Below are 19,287 nucleotides of genomic sequence, written 5' to 3'. Positions count from 1 at the left end.
CACCAAGGGACGCTGCCGGATGGCACACCTGCGCTGGCACCCGAGCTTCACGGCCATCATCCTCCAGCCCTGGGCCCGCAGCGGGCAGCGCTGCTGCTCTGCTTTACGCGCTGCTTTACATCCTGCTGCTCTGCTTTACGCGCTGCTTTACATCCTGCTGCTCTGCTTTACACGCTGCTTTACATCCTGCTGCTCTGCTTTACGCGCTGCTTTACATCCTGCTGCTCTGCTTTACACGCTGCTGTACATCCTGCTGCTCTGCTTTACGCGCGCCCTTTTCCTGCGAAGGGTGGTGAGCAGCTGGTGCTGCTGCGGGGGGAACAGTGCGCATTGCTGTTGCGCAGTTTCTGCTCCCCCGGCAGGACCGCAGCCAGGTTTCCCAGGCGCGATACCTCTTTAAGAAACAGAACAGAGCTCTTTCTCTCTCCCTTTTTTTTTTTTTTTTTTTGCAAATACCATAGTTTTTGCTGGAATTTGTCCACAGGGAAATGAGGTCTGCGTGGTCCAGTCCAGGTTCTCAGAAACATCTGCAGCCTTGGAAAAGCCGCTCAGGAGTGCCTGGGCCTCCCCGAGCTGCCCTGGCTCTGGCGCTGTTGGTGCCAGGCGGCAGCGGGCTCCCTGGCACGGCCCCGCCGCCCACGGGGGAAGCAGTCGTGCGGGGCTCTGGGGTGCGCCCAAGCCCGGGGCTCTCCCGGTGCCTCCGAAGCCCCGCAGTTCGCCCACGGCCCTGCTCCTGCACCCCGTCGGGTCGGGTGCTGCAGGTGGCTGTGCGGGGCCGTCGGGGCCGCGCCGGGCGCTGTACCGCAGCCTGCGGGGCCACACCGGGACGCGGGTGCCCGCACCGGGACGCTCCCGGGGCGCGCAGCTCCCGGCTGGGCTCGGGGACGCGGCGCCGTCGGGGCCCGGCGGGGCGGGGCGGGGCGGGGCGCGCCGGGCTGTGATTGGCTCCCGGGGCCGCTGATTGACACCGGCGGGCGAGCGCGCTGCGGGCGGCGCCGCGCTGATTGGCTGCCGGGGGCTCACAAACCCGCGGCGCGGCGCGGCGGGGCCAGAGCGCGGTCGGAGCGGCGGCGGGAGCGGCGGCAGCGACAGCGGCGGGAGCGGGCTCGGCGTCCCACGGGGCGGGCTGCCAGCGGGTCGGGGCCCCGGGCAGGACTGGGGGGCCCCGGGCAGGGCGCAGCGTAGGGGGCCGCCGGCAGCGTGCGCCCGGCGGGGCCGCCGTCGGCGGGCGCGGCGATGGGCAGCACGCGGGGGCCCCGCGGGGCCGCGCTGCGGGCGCTGGTGTCGCTGGCCGCCGGGCTGCTGGCGTGCGGCGGGGCCAGTGAGTACGACTACGTCAGCTACCAGTCCGACCTGGGCCCCTACCCGGGCGGGCGCTTCTATGCCAAGCCCCACCAGTGCGTGGCCATCCCTGCCGACCTGCGGCTCTGCCACAGCGTGGGCTACGACAAGATGGTGCTGCCCAACCTGCTGGACCACGAGACCATGGCCGAGGTGAAGCACCAGGCCAGCAGCTGGGTGCCGCTGCTCAACAAGAACTGCCACATGGGCACCCAGGTTTTCCTCTGCTCCCTCTTTGCCCCCGTGTGCCTGGACCGGCCGGTCTACCCGTGCCGCTGGCTCTGCGAGGCCGTGCGCGACTCCTGCGAGCCCGTCATGCAGTTCTTTGGCTTCTTCTGGCCTGAGATGCTCAAGTGTGACCAGTTTCCCCAGGATGATGTCTGCATTGCCATGACAGCTCCCAACGCCACTGAGGTCTCCAGGCCCAAAGGTAAGGTGTGACCAGCGCTGCAGCCCTGCTCCTGGTGCTTTTGGCTGAGCTGATGGGGCAGATGTTAGCCCAGGAGGGGCTGTGTGGGGCTGACAGGGGTCCTGGGGCAGGAGGAGGCTCAGCTGAACTCTACTACTCAGCCACAGTTCTCTCGCAGCCTCTGAGCACTCTGCAAGTGCTGCTGTCTCGTGGCAGGCAGGATGCCCTGCCAGCGCCGTCCCGGAGCAGAGCCGGGGGCACCGCGCTGGGGCACGTGCTGCTCCGGTCCCTGCGGGCCAGGCTTTGACCCTCCATCCCACAGGTGCTCCACCACCCTGGCAGCCGTTTCTCTGCTGAGCCCGACTGCTGTGGGGCCATTTTTGGCAGCAATAGGACACATGGCAAAAAGTGCTGCCTGATGGGAGTAAATAGTGACAGTAATCCTGGCGGGGAAGCTCACTTCCCTGAATCCTGGGGTGAGGTGCTGGGCAGCCGGCGGCTGCAAGCGCAGTGGAAATCCACCCCTCCATCCCCGCCGCCTCGGGTGGGACCGTGTGCTGGTGAGGGGGCCAGATACTTAACAACTGGGAAAAGCAGATGTGATTCTTGTTTCTCATTATGTTCGACAGGTCTGTTTGGTGCCAGACTGGCTTGTTTGTGTGAGTTGCAGTGAGTCTGGCTTGTTGATGAAAACTTTTAAGATAAATATCCTGGTGTCACACCACGATTCTGCATCAGAGCACTTTGCGAGGCTGGCAGGAGGGGTGTTTGCGGAGCGGGGGGGCAGGGGGCTGTAAAAGAGTGCGGCGCTTTACTGCGTCCGGGGCTCCGCAGGGAGGGACGGGCACTCCCGTCCCATGAGGGGATGGTGCAGGCGCTTGGGGCTGGGGGAGCCGTGCCGAGCGATTGCTGCGGCATCTGGAGGGAAGGTCGCCCTTCGCAGCGGCCGCTTTGGTGCGGGTGCCTTTTCAGACAAAGGCTTTACAATGTCCTCGGCTGTGAGCCTTTGCTCAGCCTGCCCGGCACTCTGCAGCGTTATCCCCCCCGTCCCGGCAGGACTCGTACTTTGGGAGCCCTTCCAGACCGGTGTGCATCCCACAGCCACGCAGTACTTGCCAGGGCTTGCACTTACTGATGTGATTGCTGGAGGAAGCTCTTTGTTTTCCAGGAAGGCTCAAAAATCATCTGTCCTGGGTGAACCTAGACCCTTGGTCAAGACCGCAGTCGTGTCCTGCATTGCGGGTGCAAAGGTTGCTTTTATTCCCCGGGCACTTGCAGCCAAGCGTGCTGCTGGGGCTGGTCTGAGCTGCTCGCTGTAGAGCTGCTCTTTCCCAGGTCTGAACCGGAGTTTGAGCTGTTTGCAGGTCAATCATTTTAGAGACATTAGTGACTTATGAATAGTCTTCTAGGTGAGCACTGTCTGCTACGTTTTCCATTGTGTGGTTTAACAACTAACTTTCTGATCACCTTTCAGACCTGTCTTGACAGCAGCATTGGGGTGGGACATTACCGCCTTCTTTTGAGCCTCTCAAGTGCCCATCAGCACAGTATTTGGGCATCATGCTGTTGTTCACAGGCATTGCTAAAGTCACGTTATTACAATGAATTACATCAGCTCAGGTCTGAATCCTTTGTGGATCTGTTGCTGGCCCTGTTTGGCATGCAGAGACCTCATTCTGCACAAGTTTTAGGGTGTATTAACTTGTTCTTGGAGAGCACTGTACGTCAGAGCTGGCTGAATATTGCAAGGAAGTATTGCAGGCACTCGGATAAACCACTGTCTGCTAAGTGGCTCCACAATATGTCCCAAGCACTTTTGAATGAGTGATTTGTTTGTGAGGATGTTTACAGAAAGTAAGTCTTTAAAAACTCTGCAAATGTGAACTCTTTTCAGCATTCAGTGGAAAAGTATAAGCAGCTCTCTTCACACCCCCTGGCTGCTTGGAAGTGTTTTGGGAGAACGGTTGCACGTGCTGCAGCCGAGCACCAGCAGCTCCAGCGGCGTCCGGCCCGTCTCTGCGAGGGGATGAGCAGTCTTGCTGGAAAACGCGTCGAGGCGAGAGGCTGAGCCCCCAGCGCCGCGCTGGGCTGGCCCTGCTGCCCTCAGCTGCGCCGGCTCTCGTCCAACGCTGGTCTGCGGCAGAGGGGACCCGGCGAGGCGCCTGGCGCGGTGTCCACGGGAGCTGCCGCCTCGTGCTGGTGACGCTGTGTCCGGCTGGGTGCGTGTGCCACCGCGGCTCAGCCCTGGTCCCCGTGCCCGGCGGGTCCTTCCCTCGCCCGGGGCTCTGCCACCGGAGACCCTCGTGTGTGTTTTCCGTGAGCACCGGCTCCCGGAGCCCCTTTGGTCCGGGGCACCGGGGTGTGTTTCCTGTTGATACAAAGAGGGTCAGGACCTGGCACTGTCCCCCCTTTTCTCTGGGCACTAATAAGAATGAGCCCTTTCAGTGTTTTTCCCCGTTAACACCTCAAAATTGGAATTTGTTTCTGCCTCTCAAAGAGCTGACCTGCTGAATTCCTTTCTCCTTAAGCACGAGGCGGTAAAGCCTGCAGGCCCACAGGATGCATCAGGGGAGTTGCAGATTAATATAGCATTACACATTCCTTCTCCTGCCCCTGGAGTAAGCCGCCTCTGAAGCCAGGCATTAGGAAACGGTCAGCAGGGAAGGAGCGAGCTGGAGGCAGGCAGAGGCTTTCCTGGGCGCAGGTCTGCGCGGGGGTGTCTGGGCCCCCGGCCATCGCGTTCCTGACCTTGGCGTGAGGGGGCGTCCCGTTGTGCAGGGACGTTTCCCTTCCCCCGGGCAGCGGTGCAGGCGCGTCTGCGCTGGGGCGGCCGGGAGGCGCGGCTGGGGTGCTCCTGCCCTGGGGGATGCTGCTGCCCCGGGCCAGGCCTGGGCGCTCCTGGGGCTCGGCTCCGTGCTGGTGCCGCAGCCGTCAGGCCGCTGGGGCTGCCGGCCTCCCGCCAGCGTCCCTTCTCGCTCCTCATGAGCTCATTAAGTGTACGGCTTGGATGGAAATATTTTGACTGCTGATTTTAAAAATAGCGTTGGGAGTGTCATCATGTCCCTGAAGGCTGGCTTCTGCCTGCGTCACTCTAAGTTCAGATGGTAAAAGTGGCAATTGCCCATTAGGGTTCTGGAAGAGGCAGTTACCCAGGGGATGGGCGGCTCTCACGGGTACAGAGGTACCGGGACGGGGACGGTGAAGCTGGCGGCTGGTGCTGCGGAGGTGGCCTCGGGACTTGCATGTCAGGGCGATTGGAAGATCAGTTGCTCTGCATGTGCAATTAATAAAGACGTGATGCATGATCCCAGGAATTAGCATTTGGCACAGAACAGATTTGGGGAGGTGAGAGGGAAAGAACAAGCCACAGAAAACAAATGTCTCGCCTGGATCCCTGTGGGGCATCTGTGCCTGAGGAGACTCGGCTCCGCGGTCGGTGTGGGTCACGTTGTGCCGCCCTCGCGAGCCGTTCTGGCTCTAAAACCTCTTGCTGGGAGACCTCTCTGTTCTGTCCAGCAGTGTGGTGGGTTTTGCCAGCCTTGCTGTGGGCTGGAAGGGGCGAGCGCCGCGTCTTCGTGCAGGGACCGGCAGATGTTGTGCTGCAGCGCCGTCCCTGAGAATAACTCCCTTGTGTGGGAAAGGGAAAGAGCCCTCGTTCTGCTGGACCGGGAACAGAAGCAGCATCTCCCAGCTCAATAAATTCGTCTGCCAGTAGCACAAATCTGCGTCTGTGCTGCTGTGTGGTCTCTGCTCTGGCTGGAGACAGGAACCTGGAAGCAGATTTTTATTCTCTGGATGAAGGGAGCTTTCCTCCCGGGACGGATCCTGGCGAAACGTCCCGGCCTGGCGTTTCCCTGGAGGAGGCTGCCGGCTGCTGGGCTGCCCGGCAGGGCCGGCTCTGCTCTGGAGCTGTGAGCTTGTCCCGCGGGGTTAGCCGGGCCAAAACCAGAAAAGATGTCCTTGCTCAGATGGTTCTGGAGGGCCTGGTGCACGTGAGAGCCGCGTGGTCTGTCCCCAAGGAGCGCTGCTCTGGGGCAGGGCAGGAGGCGGGGGGCTCGCCAGGGGCTGCGGGCGGTCCCCGGCATCGCGGGAGCCTGCGCTGAGCCGTGCCGGTGCTCAGCCTGGCTGCGGGACAGACCCTCGGGGCGCCGTCCCTGGGCACCGTCCTGCTGCCCGCCTGGCACGCGCCGGGGGAAGGTCAGCGGGCTGTGGGCCGTGCCCTGCGGAGAGTCGCTGCCCAGCGAGCGCCTGGCCCCGAAAACCCCTCTGCCTGCCAGCGCCGTCCTCCCGCTCCTGGCAGCTGCCCGTGTCCCCCGAGCTCCTGACCCCGGCAGCTGCTGTCCCGCGGGGCTGGGACCCTGTGGCAGGCTGCCCGAGCGCGTGTCCCCCTCGAGGGCAGCACTCGGACAGCCTGGCGCTGCGGCGCTTCTTGAGCTGGCTCCTCACCGCCTCTTTTCTTCTCTTCTCTTCTTTTGCCAGGAACGACTGTGTGTCCCCCGTGTGACAACGAGATGAAGTCGGAGGCCATCGTGGAGCACCTGTGTGCCAGCGAGTTTGGTAAGGAGGGGCGCTGGGGGCACGAGGGACCTTCCCAGGGAGACACAGGGCAGTGCGGCTCCCGCGGGGGCGGCTCCTGCCGCGGTGCTTCCCTGCCGGCTCTGAGCCGCGCGGCCGGCGGCGTGGCCGGAGTCTCCACGTCGCCGGCGGGCAGCTGCGGTCCTTCCCCGAGGCGAGATGCCTCTAGATGTCAGTGTCGGCTGCGGGACGACGGGACTGGACGTGTCAGGGACGCGTCCGGCTCCCGCAGCCGAGGCCGCCTGGGGCGGGGGCCCTGGCAGCAGAGCCCGCGCTCCCCCTTCGCCCCGCTGCGGCGGCGCTGAGCGACCCTCCCGCCCTGCGCGGGGCCGCAGCTGCGAGCAGAGAGCCAGGTGGTGTCGGGCTGGACTCGGGACGGAGCAGAAGTGGCAGAGCATGGTCTTTGGTGAACTCAGCGGGTTTGTAACTCAACGCTGGCATTCCCACACTCTTGTGTGCCTGCACGAGTGATGCGTGGGATGGACCCTTATTCCGCTTGCAGTCATGAAGGAGCAAAGCTTCCCCCTTACCCCAGATTGCTTGTACCACTTGGTTTCTTTTTAGCAAAGTTGTGCTTCTCTTATAAAATCCAGGTGTAAAAATGCAAAGCCAGTCCTTGTCTAGCTAGGGCAAGCAGTGAGCCTAAAAAATGCAGAGCTACTTGAAAGCTGTGTCCTAAATGTATTGTGGCTGAGTGAGTCAGACAGTCATAGGTAAACAGAACTTCATTTTAAAAAAAAGTATCGCAGGGAAAAATATTAGCTTTCTCAGATCAAACCCAGAATTAACTTGTTTTGACATCCTTGCTGGTGTATGTGACTTTCCCAGAAGGTTATTAAAGGCATATTGAACAAGGTGTGCATTCCTCGGGGATTAGCACTTGAATGTGCCCTGTGCCGGAGAGCGCTATGCAAACCCAAACCTGCTCTGCATGCCGGGTGCGACCCTTTCTGCTGGAGATGAGCTCCCACCTCTCCTGCAGGTCTGGTATGCGGGAGTCCTGAGCTCGGCGCAGACGCCTCTGACAGGGAAAAGCACCGACAGGAGCACCGCGCAGCCGTTCCCAGGAGCGCGCGCCTGGCGCCGGGGCAGCGGGCTGGCCGGGCAGGGGCCGCGTTCCCGCGCGGGGACAGCGCTGGGGACAGCCGTCCTGCGGGAGGGGCCGCGTTCCCGCGCGGGGACAGCGCTGGGGACAGCCGTCCTGCGGGAGGGGCTGGCCAGCCGGCTCTGCTGCCGGGGGGTCGCCGCGGTTCCTGTCGCCTCGCAGGTGGGCAAGGAGCAAGCCGAGGTGCTGTCCCGCTGCTGGGCAGGCGCTGGGGAGGGAAATAGAGTCTGACCGCAGGCTTGTCATCAGCCTCTGCTGCTGCATGTCCTCCCCGTGCTCTGGGACACTTACACAATGGGGAACAGAGGCCAAACCAGAAGCATTCACAGCCTTGGTGGAGCGGCTTGAGACACTGACTTGCCCACAAAGTAAGTTGGTTATTGGGAAATTTTGTGGTGACAGCGTCCGGAGGATGGAAATGTTCCTTGGCAGGCGGCTCACGGGCAGGGCTGTGGCGAGCGGCCAGGTCTGGTGTTACCGCGCACCACGAGCGGCACAGATTGCTGCAGTCGTGATATGGGGCATCGCAGCTGCATTGGGGCACCCGGACCACCGCGTTTCTCCAGCTTCTTCTAAAGTGGTTTGTTTTCTCTGCCAAAGCAGAGGCTGATGGTTTTTCTGAGCGTTGCAAGGAATTTGGGATCATTCTTTGCTCTGTGGACCAGCACAACTCCAACATGTAACTTTATTTTTTAAACATGTCAGAGCTCTTGCTGTTGCTGCAGTTGCTCCCTTTTCACCTCCTTCCCACTCCTGCTTTCTCTTTTTGCCTCAGAAAGAGGTTTTTCATTTGAAAACAATCACCTCCCCGCCGTGGGGCGGCCCAAAGGCAGCTGAGCAGGACGCAGCTGGTGTCTGCTGCGTGTGAAACCGTCCCTCTGTCTTCGTGATGGAAAGCTGGTTGTGTCTTGGATTTACTCGTGTTGCCCTGTCCCTCCCGTCCCCAGAGCCGGCCGCGGTGGGAAGCTCACAGGGGTGGCTTTTCCATGGTGTATGTTTCATGCAGCTGCATTTGGTGTTTTGTTCCTTCTGTCACTGTCTTTCCTCCCCATACAGGAGGGCGGTGGGCGCAGGTAGCGCTGCCTCCAGCTGTGCCCAGATGTGGCCAGCTGGGAGGAGATGTGGTGCCGGTGCTGCCTGTGCTCCCGCGGATGTTCCTCCACGCAGAGGAGCCCACGGGGGGCAGCGGCTTCAGGAAGTTTTCTCAAAGCGCAGCACGTGGCCCTTGGATCTTTGTTTAGTCTTGGGGGGTTACTGTCATGGGGTGATTTCTCAAGGAGAGCTGTTTATCTGGCACTAAAATAAATCCCCAGCCCTTCAGACTGAGGTTTCTCATCCACGTTCACCAAGGTAAACACTGGCAGCTGACAGGTTACAGGTCCTCATCAAAGCCAGACACGTACCATAAATGTTTAAAGTAGCATGCGCTGCACGGGGCGGCTGCCGGCGGGTGCAGCGCCGGCCCCGCGGTGCCGGTGCCGCGGGTTCGCCCGCAGCTCGTTGCAGGCAGGGCCTGGGGGGCACTTTGCGCACGCGGCTGTGCCGGGGCAGGAGGCGGCTGTGCCACAGCAATGTGCGTCTTTGCCAATCGCCGTGCAGGTCTCGGTGCAGCTCTGGTGTGCTGGGGCAGTGCTGCATGCGATCTAAGCGTGGGTTTGCTCTCCTGTGCCCCGCAGCCCCCTCCCCACTCCCTGGGCTGCAGCCAGGGCTTGTTTCTTGTTCCTCGTCTTGTTTCTTACTCTTTGGCTTGTCTCTTACTCCTCGCAGGCTGGGCTGGCCCTGGAGTTCATTCCTCTCTCTGTTTCTCTTGGTGACTTTATTTATTGTTTCTGCCCTTTCTCTGGGTCCGAGGGGATCCTGCTGGACGGGCTCTCGCTGCACTGGAGGCTGCAGTACAATCAATGCACACTGTTTATTTTTTCCCGTGACTGACAGTTCCTTGCCTGCAGCCTTCTCCTGTTACAGCCCTAATGTGTCTTCTGGCAGGTTTCCTCCTTCTGAGTGATTTCTTTAGAAAGGAGCAATGAGGCTGAAGGAACAGCAGAGCTTTCCCCTCTCTCACGTTCCCTTCCCTGCCCCGGAGGTGCTGGAGTGGGGCCCCTGCTCCCGGTTTGCCCAGGACACTGGGTTTCCTCTTGCCTTGCACTGGGACTGGGACTGGAAAGCTGGAGCTGTAAGGACGTTGATAAGAATTGTTTCAAGTGATGAAACGTGAGTTGTGCTTTGTCAGGCTGGACCCCAACCAGCTCTGTGGGGCCTTTGCTGCTCTTGGAGCTGTTGCTGCCAAGAGTAATTTCACTCGGAGTGAGCAAACACTTTCATATACTGTTTCATATTAGTAGAAATAAAAAAAGACATTTTTCTATCTCCAGTGCTCCCTGCTCTCTCTGCATTAGAGATAGCAGAGTTGTGCTACCATCTGATACGAGCCATTTGTAGTCGGGGCCGAATTCCTGGCTTGGTCTAAGGGGAGCACCACGCCGGGCTGGGGCGCGTGGCGGGAGCCGGGTGCTGCGGGAGGCTCCCGGTGCCTGCGGGCACGGCTGCAGCCGCTTTGCGGGCGTCTCTTCAAGGACGGTGCAGCTGCGTCGATTGTGGCGCCGGCAGCTCCCCGCGGCCGTGGGCAGGGCTGGCGGGGGCCGGTGCCCGTGCGGCAAAGGGCCAGCGAGCGGCTCGCGCCTGGGCAGGCGTCAGCTCCTGGGTGCTGGGGCCAAGCAAGGGCAAGTGTGGGTTTGGTGCCTGGGGAGCATTTCTGCTGCTGCAAACACAACATGGCTGAGAGCTGCTGAGTCCCAAATTAAATCCTGAAACCTGCCTTTGTTGTGTTTTGTTTTTTCCCTCCTAGCCTGAGTAATGCTTTCACTTCTCTCTTTCCTGGGAGAGCCTTTGAAGCGGGCGGCTGGACGCCGGCTGGCGCGGGGGCTCCTGCCGACTCGCCCGCGAGCAGGCGCAGCAGCGGCGCTCACGGGGAGGGTGTTTGGGACACGTGTGGCACGAAAGTAAAACCTCTCCCTGTGCCGTGCAGGAGTCCCCTCTGCCCTGAGCACTGCCAGGGCACAGCCGGGGCAGCGGAGGGCAGAGCCAGCCTCTGGGCCATCCCCGTCCCCACCGCTGTGTGCAGGGTGTCCCAGAGCGGTGTGCGGCGTCCCCGGGGATGCTGCTCACCTCCCACCCTGGCGCCAAGGGGTGCAGTCGCGGCACCGTGCTGTGCCGGATCCAGTGCTGCGCCTCGGCGGTGCTGGCGATGTCGCAAGCAGAGTGAGACAATGCCTGGCTGGAAGGGGTTTCCTGGTTTGCTGTGTGGTCCTGGCTGCAGCTGGGGAGCAGCTGCTGGGGCAGCAGAGGACGCGGCTCCTCTGCCATCCCCTCCCTTGTGGTGTGGCCGGGTGTTGGATCCTGGTCCCGCGGGTGCTGCCGTTCCCAGGAAGGTTTGTGGTCTCCCTGCAGCCCCCAAGGCTCCATCTGCGAGGGCTCTTCTGCGCGAGCGCGTTTGACAGCATCTTTGAGAACATGGTGGATGCTGCCATTGACAGGAGCTTGGGCAAAAGTGGGAGGTTTTGTGTGTTAGGTGAGGAGATGTGATTGCACTTTAGTGAAGGAGTTTGATAAAGAGGTTGTGCTGGATCGCGTGTGTATCGTGTGGGAGCCAGGGGGAGGACGGGCTTGTGGCCGGTAGGCTCCTGCGGCCGCGCAGCATCGCTGCTGGGAGCAGAGTCCTGCACGAGCCGCTTGTGCCCCGGTGAGCCGCCCCGCTGGTCCTTCGTGGCGTTACCTGGGGTCGTGTCTGCACTGCTTTGCACCAGTGGGGTTTGCATGAGTTTTTAGTGCGTGTCTGGGTTCACGGTTCGCGGGGGGAGCAGCTGCTGCACAGCCCCCGACGCGCTGTGTCTGCCGTGGGCTGCCATACCTGGAGCAGAACGGCAGCTCCACCAGCTGCCAGGTGCTTTTCTTCCTCTAGCAACAAGGATCTAAACTTACAGCGATCACAGTAAAGCAATTTGCAAACAAGACATTTTGAAGAAGTCTCTTATTACTGCTGTTATACCATTCGTCCTGCGCTGGCAACCACGGTGCTTAGCGCGAGGGTTCACAGCCGGAATGGATAAAGAAGTTGAGGTTCATAGTGAGGGTTGCTGCCACTGGCTAGTCAGTGTCACCGAGCTCCATTTCCCAGATCTGTTGCAAATTGATCTGGTTCAGTGTCTTTAGCTCCTTAAAGCTTGTGTCTCCTTAGCTCCTTAAACATCCTGAGTTTGGGAAAACAGATGGAATGACAATTTCGCTCAGGTTTCCAGTGCTGGGTTGCTGTCTTGCACAGTGACGGCGCAGCACAGCAGGGCTTTTGGCCAGCGCAGCGGGCGCTTTGGGCACAGAGCGGGTGAATGCCGTTGCCTGTGTGGCTGGGAGCGCAGGGACCCGTGGGGCTGCCGTCGCTGTCCTGCTGCCGTTGGCGGCCGGAGCGGCGCGCGGAGCTGCCGCACGCTGAGCAGCGTGTGCGCCGCTGCGATGCGGCGGAGCGGGGCTTCCAGAGCGGCGCCGGGGGCCGTCCCGCGGGCAGCGCCGCGGGCTCCGCGCCGTCTGCTGCGCGGGCCCAGAGTCAAACGAGAGGGGCGGCAGACAATTAATCACCCATCCGAGCACTATTTATCTGCAGCTCTGAAGTAAACTCCCAAATGATGGAAATATGTTAGTAATTTTTGGCCATATGTGCTTTTCCCCAAAAATGATGCAGAGCCAAATGGCACAGAAGCGATACTTTAATGTACAACACATTTTCATCATTTTTCCCATGTATGCTAAATTCCTCTTCATGGTTGTGGCAAAGGAACATTAATTTTATTTGGGTTGCGATTAATTCTGGAAAATGCTGAACCCAGAGAGGAACATATTTTCCATGGAAGTTGTGTGGGATTAACTGCCCTTCCCCGGGAAGGGGCCGGCGTGCGGCTGCTCCGTGTGGCTTTGCCACGGGATTCGCTGCAGTCACACGGGGACAGACGTCCAGAGCCTGGAAACCTGTTCCACCGGCACCTGGGGCCGGAGTGACTGCAAACAAATGCTTGAGAAGCCAAGCTGACCTTCTAAACGGCCCGTTCAAGAGTCTCCTGTGTGTGTAGAGCAGGGAAATCACCTTGTTTACTCAGCTAACATTTTGCTAGCGAAGAGCGTGTCCCCAGCTGAGCAAATAACAAGTAAAATAAAAAGCACCCGTCTCTGCTGTGGGAAGAGAAGCAGAGACGCTGGTGTTTCACTGTGGTGCTCTCCTGGCCACAGTGGTGGCTCCGCTTTGGGCATGGGGGTTTTTATGTCACAGTCACTGGGCAAGGTCGTGGCTGGGGTGATGTTGTCAAGGGCTGTGAGGGCACGTGGGAGCGGAGCTGGGGGACGTGGGAGCGGAGCTGGGGGACGTGGGAGCGGAGCTGGGGGACGTGGCAGCGGAGCTCGGGGACGTGGGAGCTGGGGCACGTGGCAGCGGAGCTGGGGGACGTGGGAGCGGAGCTGGGGGACGTGGGAGCTGGGGCATGTGGGAGTGGAGCCGGGGGATGTGGGAGCGGAGCCGGGGGATGTGGGAGCGGAGCTGGGGGATGTGGGAGCCGGGGGATGTGGGAGCGGAGCCGGGGGATGTGGGAGCGGGGGACGCGGGAGCGGGGGATGCGGGAGCAGAGCGGGTCGCTGTCGTCTGGACTGCTGCCGAGCTGCCCCAGCCCGGCTTGGCAAAGGCTTTGTGCCAGCCCAGGCTGCTCAGGAGTCGTTCTGTTTCCCCTTGTTTTTCAGCTCTTAAGATGACCATAAAGGAAGTGAAGAAGGAGAACGGGGACAAGATGATCATCCCGAGGAAGAGGAAGGCGCTGAAGCTGGGCCCCATCCGGAAGAAGAACCTGAAGAAGCTGGTGCTGTTCCTGAAGAATGGGGCCGACTGTCCCTGCCATCAACTGGACAACCTGGGCCACCACTTCCTCATCATGGGCCGCCAGGTGAAGACCCAGTACCTGCTGACGGCCATCTACAAGTGGGACAAGAAGAACAAGGAGTTCAAGAAGTTCATGAAGAAGATGAAGTCTCCCGACTGCCCGACGTTTCCGTCCGTCTTCAAGTGATGCGGTGGGCGGCGGGGGAGCCGCCGCCTGGACCTGGCGCAGCCGGGCACGGCGGCGGAGCCGCGTTCCTCCGCGGGGGCGCCGGGCCGAGCCCCCTCCTCCCGCCCCTCGGAGCTCCCCCGCCCCCGCCCCCGCTGCCGGCGTTCCCCGGGTCACCCGGGCGAGCGAGCGCGACCCACACGTGCCCAGCGGGCACCGAGCTCACACCCATTCACACCCGGTGTCCAAAGACCGGTCGCTGTACAGACGTGTACGTTCGTTTGACAGCAGATGTCAGGTAAAGAGGGCAGCGGAGGGGTGTGAACATACGTCAAGAGATCACACGATTGCAGAAAGGACCCTTGTGACCACGTTACTCCCGTCTTCATGGCTGCAGGATTGTCCTGAGTTAATTCCTGCTTGAACCAGAGCCAGCCAGTTAGAAAAGCATCCCATCCTCACGATAAATGTAATGAACGAGTAGTGGAGAACACGTTACAACCTCTGATAAAACTTCCCAATAGCTAATTGCCCTCAGTGTAAAAAAAATCCCATTGTAGTCCGAACTGCTTAGTTTAAGCCTTAGCCCCGGGGTCCTTGTGATGCCGCGATGGGCTGGACGGGGAGTGTCCCCAGCGCACCGTGCCGTGTCCCCAGCACACCGTGCCGTGTCCCCAGCGCACCGTGCCGTGTCCCCAGCACACCGTGCCGTGTCCCCGGCGCACCGTGTGTGTCCCCAGCGCACCGTGCCGTGTCCCCAGTGCACCGTGTGTGTCCCCAGCGCACCGTGCCGTGTCCCCAGCGCACCGTGCCGTGTCCCCAGCACACCGTGCCGTGTCCCCAGCGCACCGTGCCATGTCCCCGGCCCTGCCCCGTGCCCGCTGCTCGTGTCCCGACTTCACCAGCAATGTTTCACAGTTTCCTCGGGCTGCTGGGGAAACACCACGTTGGAGGAGGCTGAGAACTGTGGGGCACCACGGGAAAGGCGTCGTCTCCATCTCCTCCTTTGCAGTCACTGCAGACCTATCGGTTTCTGGGTTTTTGTCTGTTTGATGTGTGACAACTTGGCTTTGTAGCGTTCTGGGTTTTTTTCTTTAATCAAAATGTCATGTTAGTGTGAGGTCAAATAGTTTATGAAAGACAAAGAATATTGCATCCAAATGATTACATTTATTGACCAAGCTGAAATTCATTCCGCTAATTGGACAAGTTCTCTTTTCCATAGACCCACATTGCTCCACATTAATTATACTATCCTGCTTCCATTCAGTGTTCTCATCAATCATGATTACTCTGAGAGAATGAATATCTTGCGATCTGAGATAATCCCATTGTGTTGCAGTTAAGTGAAATAACAAATCCTCGTTTTTGAGGTTTAAACCAACCCCACTTAAGGCTGGTAAATTAATTATTCTTTAGCATGGGAGTGCTGTTAATTCCCCGCGTGGGGACAGAGCCGCAGACTCGATGGTAGAAGAATTCCACGAAGAAGCCAAGCGCACTGACGAATGATGTCTCACGGCTAACAGAGAGCTGGAATTAGGGTGTGAACTCTGTAGGAAGTCCCACTAGGTTGTCTTAGGCCACCATTTGTAGTAGTGTTGTTTCTTTGATGCAAAATTAATCGTTGTAGGTCATGTGCTTTATCAGTGAGTTAAATAAATAAAGAAACCAAGGGCTGTCACATCATGGACTGATGAGGTGAAACGGCGGCACAGGCTGACGGACCCGGCCCCGCCACAAACAGGTCGTGTCCCAGAGTCTCTGCCAGTGACTTCAGACACCCTCTGAGCCCCGATTCGTCCCTGAAAAGCCAGCGGGAGCTGCCGAGCAGATGGGCACGCGGTGTCTCAGCCATCGCCGAGTGCCTGAGAGCGCATTCACCCAGATGGGCACGCGGTGTCTCAGCCATCGCCGAGTGCCTGAGAGCGCATTCACCCAGATGGGCACACGGTGTCTCAGCCATCGCCGAGTGCCTGAGAGCGCATTCACCCAGATGGGCACGCGGTGTCTCAGCCATCGCCGAGTGCCTGAGAGCGCATTCACCCAGATGGGCACGCGGTGTCTCAGCCGTCGCCGAGTGCCTGAGAGCGCATTCACCCAGATGGGCACGCGGTGTCTCAGCCGTCGCCGAGTGCCTGAGAGCGCATTCACCCAGATGGGCACGCGGTGTCTCAGCCGTCGCCGAGTGCCTGAGAGCGCATTCACCCAGATGGGCACGCGGTGTCTCAGCCGTCGCCGAGTGCCTGAGAGCGCATTCACCCTTCCCTGGCCGAACTGGCGTGGTGTCCCAGCCGCCCCTGCCTGGGCCCGGCTGCCCGGCCGCTGCTCCGCTCCCCGGCTGCTCTTGGTGCGTGGAGGCTCATGATAAAACAGCAGCGGGGACATGGGCAGGAGGGCAGGAGGACGCGGGTTCGCGGGGGAGCAGCCCTGCTCCCCTGCACCCCCAGTCCCCGCGGACGGGCATCGCGAACGGGGGGGCTGCTGGTGCTTGGCAGAGCTCTGCTCTGGTTTAGGGGCTTTGCTCAGCTGATTTACCTCAGAGACACGGGAAGAACAGCTGAAGCTCTTTGCAAACTGTTTCTTGAGGGGCAAATACCCAAAGCACGGGGTGATGGAGCCTGGTGAGGACACGTGGGCGGCGCGAGGGGACCCGGCCGGTGCGGGATCCACGAGAGCGGAGCACCGCTTGCTTTTCTCACAGTGTATTTTGGTGAAGAAACCTGTACTTGATTGTTTTACTTTGTTTTAAACTTGTGGTTGATATAAACACGTTACGGCTTCTGTTTTCTCTCTTCTATGATTGGAACAAGAAACCCTTCAATAAAATGTCTTTTTTTCTCTAAAAGTCGTTTTTATGGTTGCCCTTTCCGTATCGATCACGTTACTCGTTCCACGTGGTGCTGACGCCCCCGCCCCGCGCACGGGCAGACAGCGTCTCACCGGCGCCGCGCAAGGGCCACGTCCGGTTCAAACCTTGGATCCGCAATGTCAGAGACAGAAAATCTACTGCCAAATTACCACCGCTAGATTATGGTGTTTTATCTGCGTCGTTGCTCCTCACTAAATATCCCTGCTGTACGCCAGCGAGCTGCGGCTCATTTTAGCTCACACCGATGCAGCGAAGGGGAAGCGGTGAAGCCCTGGTGGCAGTTTGTCTGCAGGAATTGCCCTCCTGCCGCCCCCCAAAAAGTGCTGTGGCTGTGGTTATAAATGATATAACGTGCTGTGGCTGTGGTTATAAATGATATAATGTGCTGTGGCTGTGCCTGCTTACAAGAGCTCGCAAGCTTCCCAGAAAACTGCCCACTTCAGCTCGCAGGTTATTGTGATCAAGGTAATTTTTTTACCCAGCCCTCAGGTGAGGAACGGGTGGTGTGAACGCATTGCACCTGCACATGGGAGGTTTTATAGCTGGGGAGAAGCAGCCCAGTCCCTTTCTGGGGCACTTTCAGCTGAGACAGCGGCTGCAGCAGCATTATCACCATGGGAAGCAATAAGGTCAGCACCTCAGGTTGGTATTCGGGGTCTTGTCTGGGGTGCTCCAGATGTTGGCGTGAAGGCTGGCGCTTTGCCTTGTGCTTTCCTGCCGCTGGGTCCCCTGTAGTTACTGATCAGACTCGAGCAGCAGGTGGGTTGGAGAGATGCAGGAAGCCAGTCAATGTGTTTGCTGAGAGTTTACAAACGCAGTCCCCTTACTGGCCTCTAGTAACCTCTGCCTAGAAAATAGAACTGGCAATTCTTGAAGCATCTTTGTTCCGGCCTGGTGCAGAGTGCCGACTGCCTTTCCGTGCTCCCGCCGGAGGGCCCGACAGCCCCGGAGCGGCAGAGCTCTGCGGGTCGACCTCGCAGCCAGGGAGGAGGCTCATGCTCCAATATGGAGATAAACCCCTGCAAAGCAAGGGGAGGCTTTCTGTGTGTGGCCACGCAAAGCGCAGACCAGGAGAGACGTACGGAGTGTGAACAGGGAGCATGTGAAGTCCCGAGATGATTAACAGAGCAGGAAGCAGGAGAGAAATGGTTCTTTTGCTTTCAGACACTCTTGTGGAAAAAAGATCCATCAGGGATAGGTGGGTGCGAAGGTCCCACCTCTGGCTGAGCGAACCCCGAGCCGCGGCCGTGCCCCGTGCTGCTCCGCGCTGCGGCGGCGGAACCCAGAGGGGCTGGGGGAGCAGGGCGCCGGGTTCCGGCTCGCGCTGCTGGGCTGGGGGCGGCGGGGCGGCCGCGCGTCCTCCGCCCTGTGCAGACCAGGTACCCGGCGCAGCTGCTGGAACTGCTGTGCTCTTTCCTTTGCTCCGTTCGGCACGGGCCGCGCTGTGCTGCGAGAAACCTCTGCTTTGCAGTTACTGCCTCAGTCCAGCTTTCTCCAAACTCTTGAGTTATTAATGTGGCTGAGAGGTTAATTTACCAGGAGGTGTAGTGTTGTGTATAAATAAATCATAGGCCCAGAGGGATGGTGGAGAGTATCTCTGCTGTTACTTGGAAAGAAGTGAAGAGACGAGGACAGTTGTTTTGGCGGGCTAGCGAGCCCACGCGAGGTCCGGGTGCTCAGAACTGCACTAAACCCCGTGAATAATGAGCTGAAATCCCTTTAGGCAAACGCAATTGTGGTGCCTTTAAATCCTGAGGGGTGGGTGATCACACCCAGACGGTGTCCCCAGCTATTGCACAGCACAGGTTTAAGGGCGCTGGTGGGGAGCGATGGGTCTGCGGGGCGAGCTGGGGTGCTCTGTTAAATGGTCATAATAGAATGTTAATATCAGGCTAAATGGTTATAAAAGTCCCTCCCCTTGAATTAATGCTTGCCTGGCACAATTATGGGTGATAGTACAATTATTAAATGCTGTGCTGCCCAGCTGCGTCAGTGTAGCCCCTAACAGCCTGCTGCAGAGTGTTTACAATTTCTTCACCATTTCATATTCTTTCCTCTCACTCACCCCGAATGTTTATTTAATAATCCTGGAAGACCTTTTTAAGCTTCCTGGGTTTAATGTTTGCTAAACACCCTGTCACTTCCACTTCCATTGATAATTCCCGGGCTCTGCAGGCGGGACGGAGCCTCCGCCGCCCGGGGGCCGCGCCGCTGTCCCGCTGGTTCGGGCACCCGGAGCCGCGTGGCGCCCGGGGCGCGCGAGGGCCGGCGCGCTGGATCCTCTCGCCTTCGCGGGTTTCCCTGGGTCCCCGAGCCGCCCTCGGCCCGGCAGTGTTACTTTCAGCACGTTCGTTTTCCTTCACAAAAGGTTTTGGTTACTTTGGGATTAGGGCTGTTTAGGGCTCGTTGTTTCCCGGGCTGCCCTGTTTTGCTGCAATGCTCAGACGCCTGGTCTGCGGGAACTTAATCTCCCTCCTCCTCCAGCGGGTCCCGCTCTGTGAAAATCTGTTCTCTGCTTTAGTGCAAATTGTTGATGGGAGATAGCAGCGGGTCTTTCTGCTTCTATTTAACGTGTCAGCAGAGAAAGACATCTGCTTGCAATTACGGGCACGGCCTCGCTGAAGGATTGACGTGGTAGATTTTGTAAGATAATAGGAAATCTTTATCAATTCCTAATTCCTTGTGTCGTACAAAGGAATAAGCTTCATTTGAAACATTCATCTTTTTTTGTTTTATAAAACTAAAGGATAAACCATGAGATTGCTATCAAGGGAGAACGCCCCGTGCGGAGAGGGGGTGTCCTGCAGGAGGGGCCGCGGTGGGGGGCGGGAGGCTCCGGGGCTGCTCCCTCGCTGCCCAGGCAGAAAAGCCCCTTGGGAAACGATGTTCGTGTGCGTGGGGAAGGGAC

General features: G+C 59.5%; 2 protein-coding genes across 4 annotated transcripts in view; one reads left to right on the top strand and one right to left on the bottom strand.

The window, feature by feature from the left end:
• The window catches only part of GOLGA7 (golgin A7), a 44,754-nt gene that overhangs the window by 15,604 nt on the left and 9,863 nt on the right, over positions 1-19,287 (bottom strand). The gene's annotated exons all lie outside the window — the stretch shown is intronic.
• On the top strand, positions 1,152-15,191 carry SFRP1 (secreted frizzled related protein 1). Of its 3 annotated transcripts, XR_014186027.1 has the most exons (4): positions 1,152-1,771; positions 6,230-6,307; positions 13,206-14,267; positions 14,352-15,191. XR_014186027.1 is itself a non-coding variant. In XM_082072469.1 (3 exons), the coding sequence occupies exons 1-3, from the start codon at positions 1,237-1,239 to the stop codon at positions 13,526-13,528; spliced, it is 936 nt and encodes a 311-aa protein (XP_081928595.1). In that variant the 5' UTR covers positions 1,152-1,236; the 3' UTR covers positions 13,529-15,191. The 3 variants fall into 3 exon arrangements, 2 of the variants coding, with proteins under 2 accessions (XP_081928595.1, XP_081928594.1); XM_082072469.1 differs by having other exon boundaries at positions 13,206-15,191; XM_082072468.1 differs by lacking the exons at positions 13,206-14,267; positions 14,352-15,191 and adding an exon at positions 7,308-8,109.

The sequence above is a fragment of the Streptopelia decaocto genome (genome assembly GCF_964273445.1).
Source record: "Streptopelia decaocto genome assembly, chromosome: 25".
Taxonomy (NCBI): Eukaryota; Metazoa; Chordata; class Aves; order Columbiformes; family Columbidae; genus Streptopelia; species Streptopelia decaocto.
Note: the sequence above shows the minus strand (reverse complement) of the source record. Positions and strands in the feature narration are given on the sequence as shown.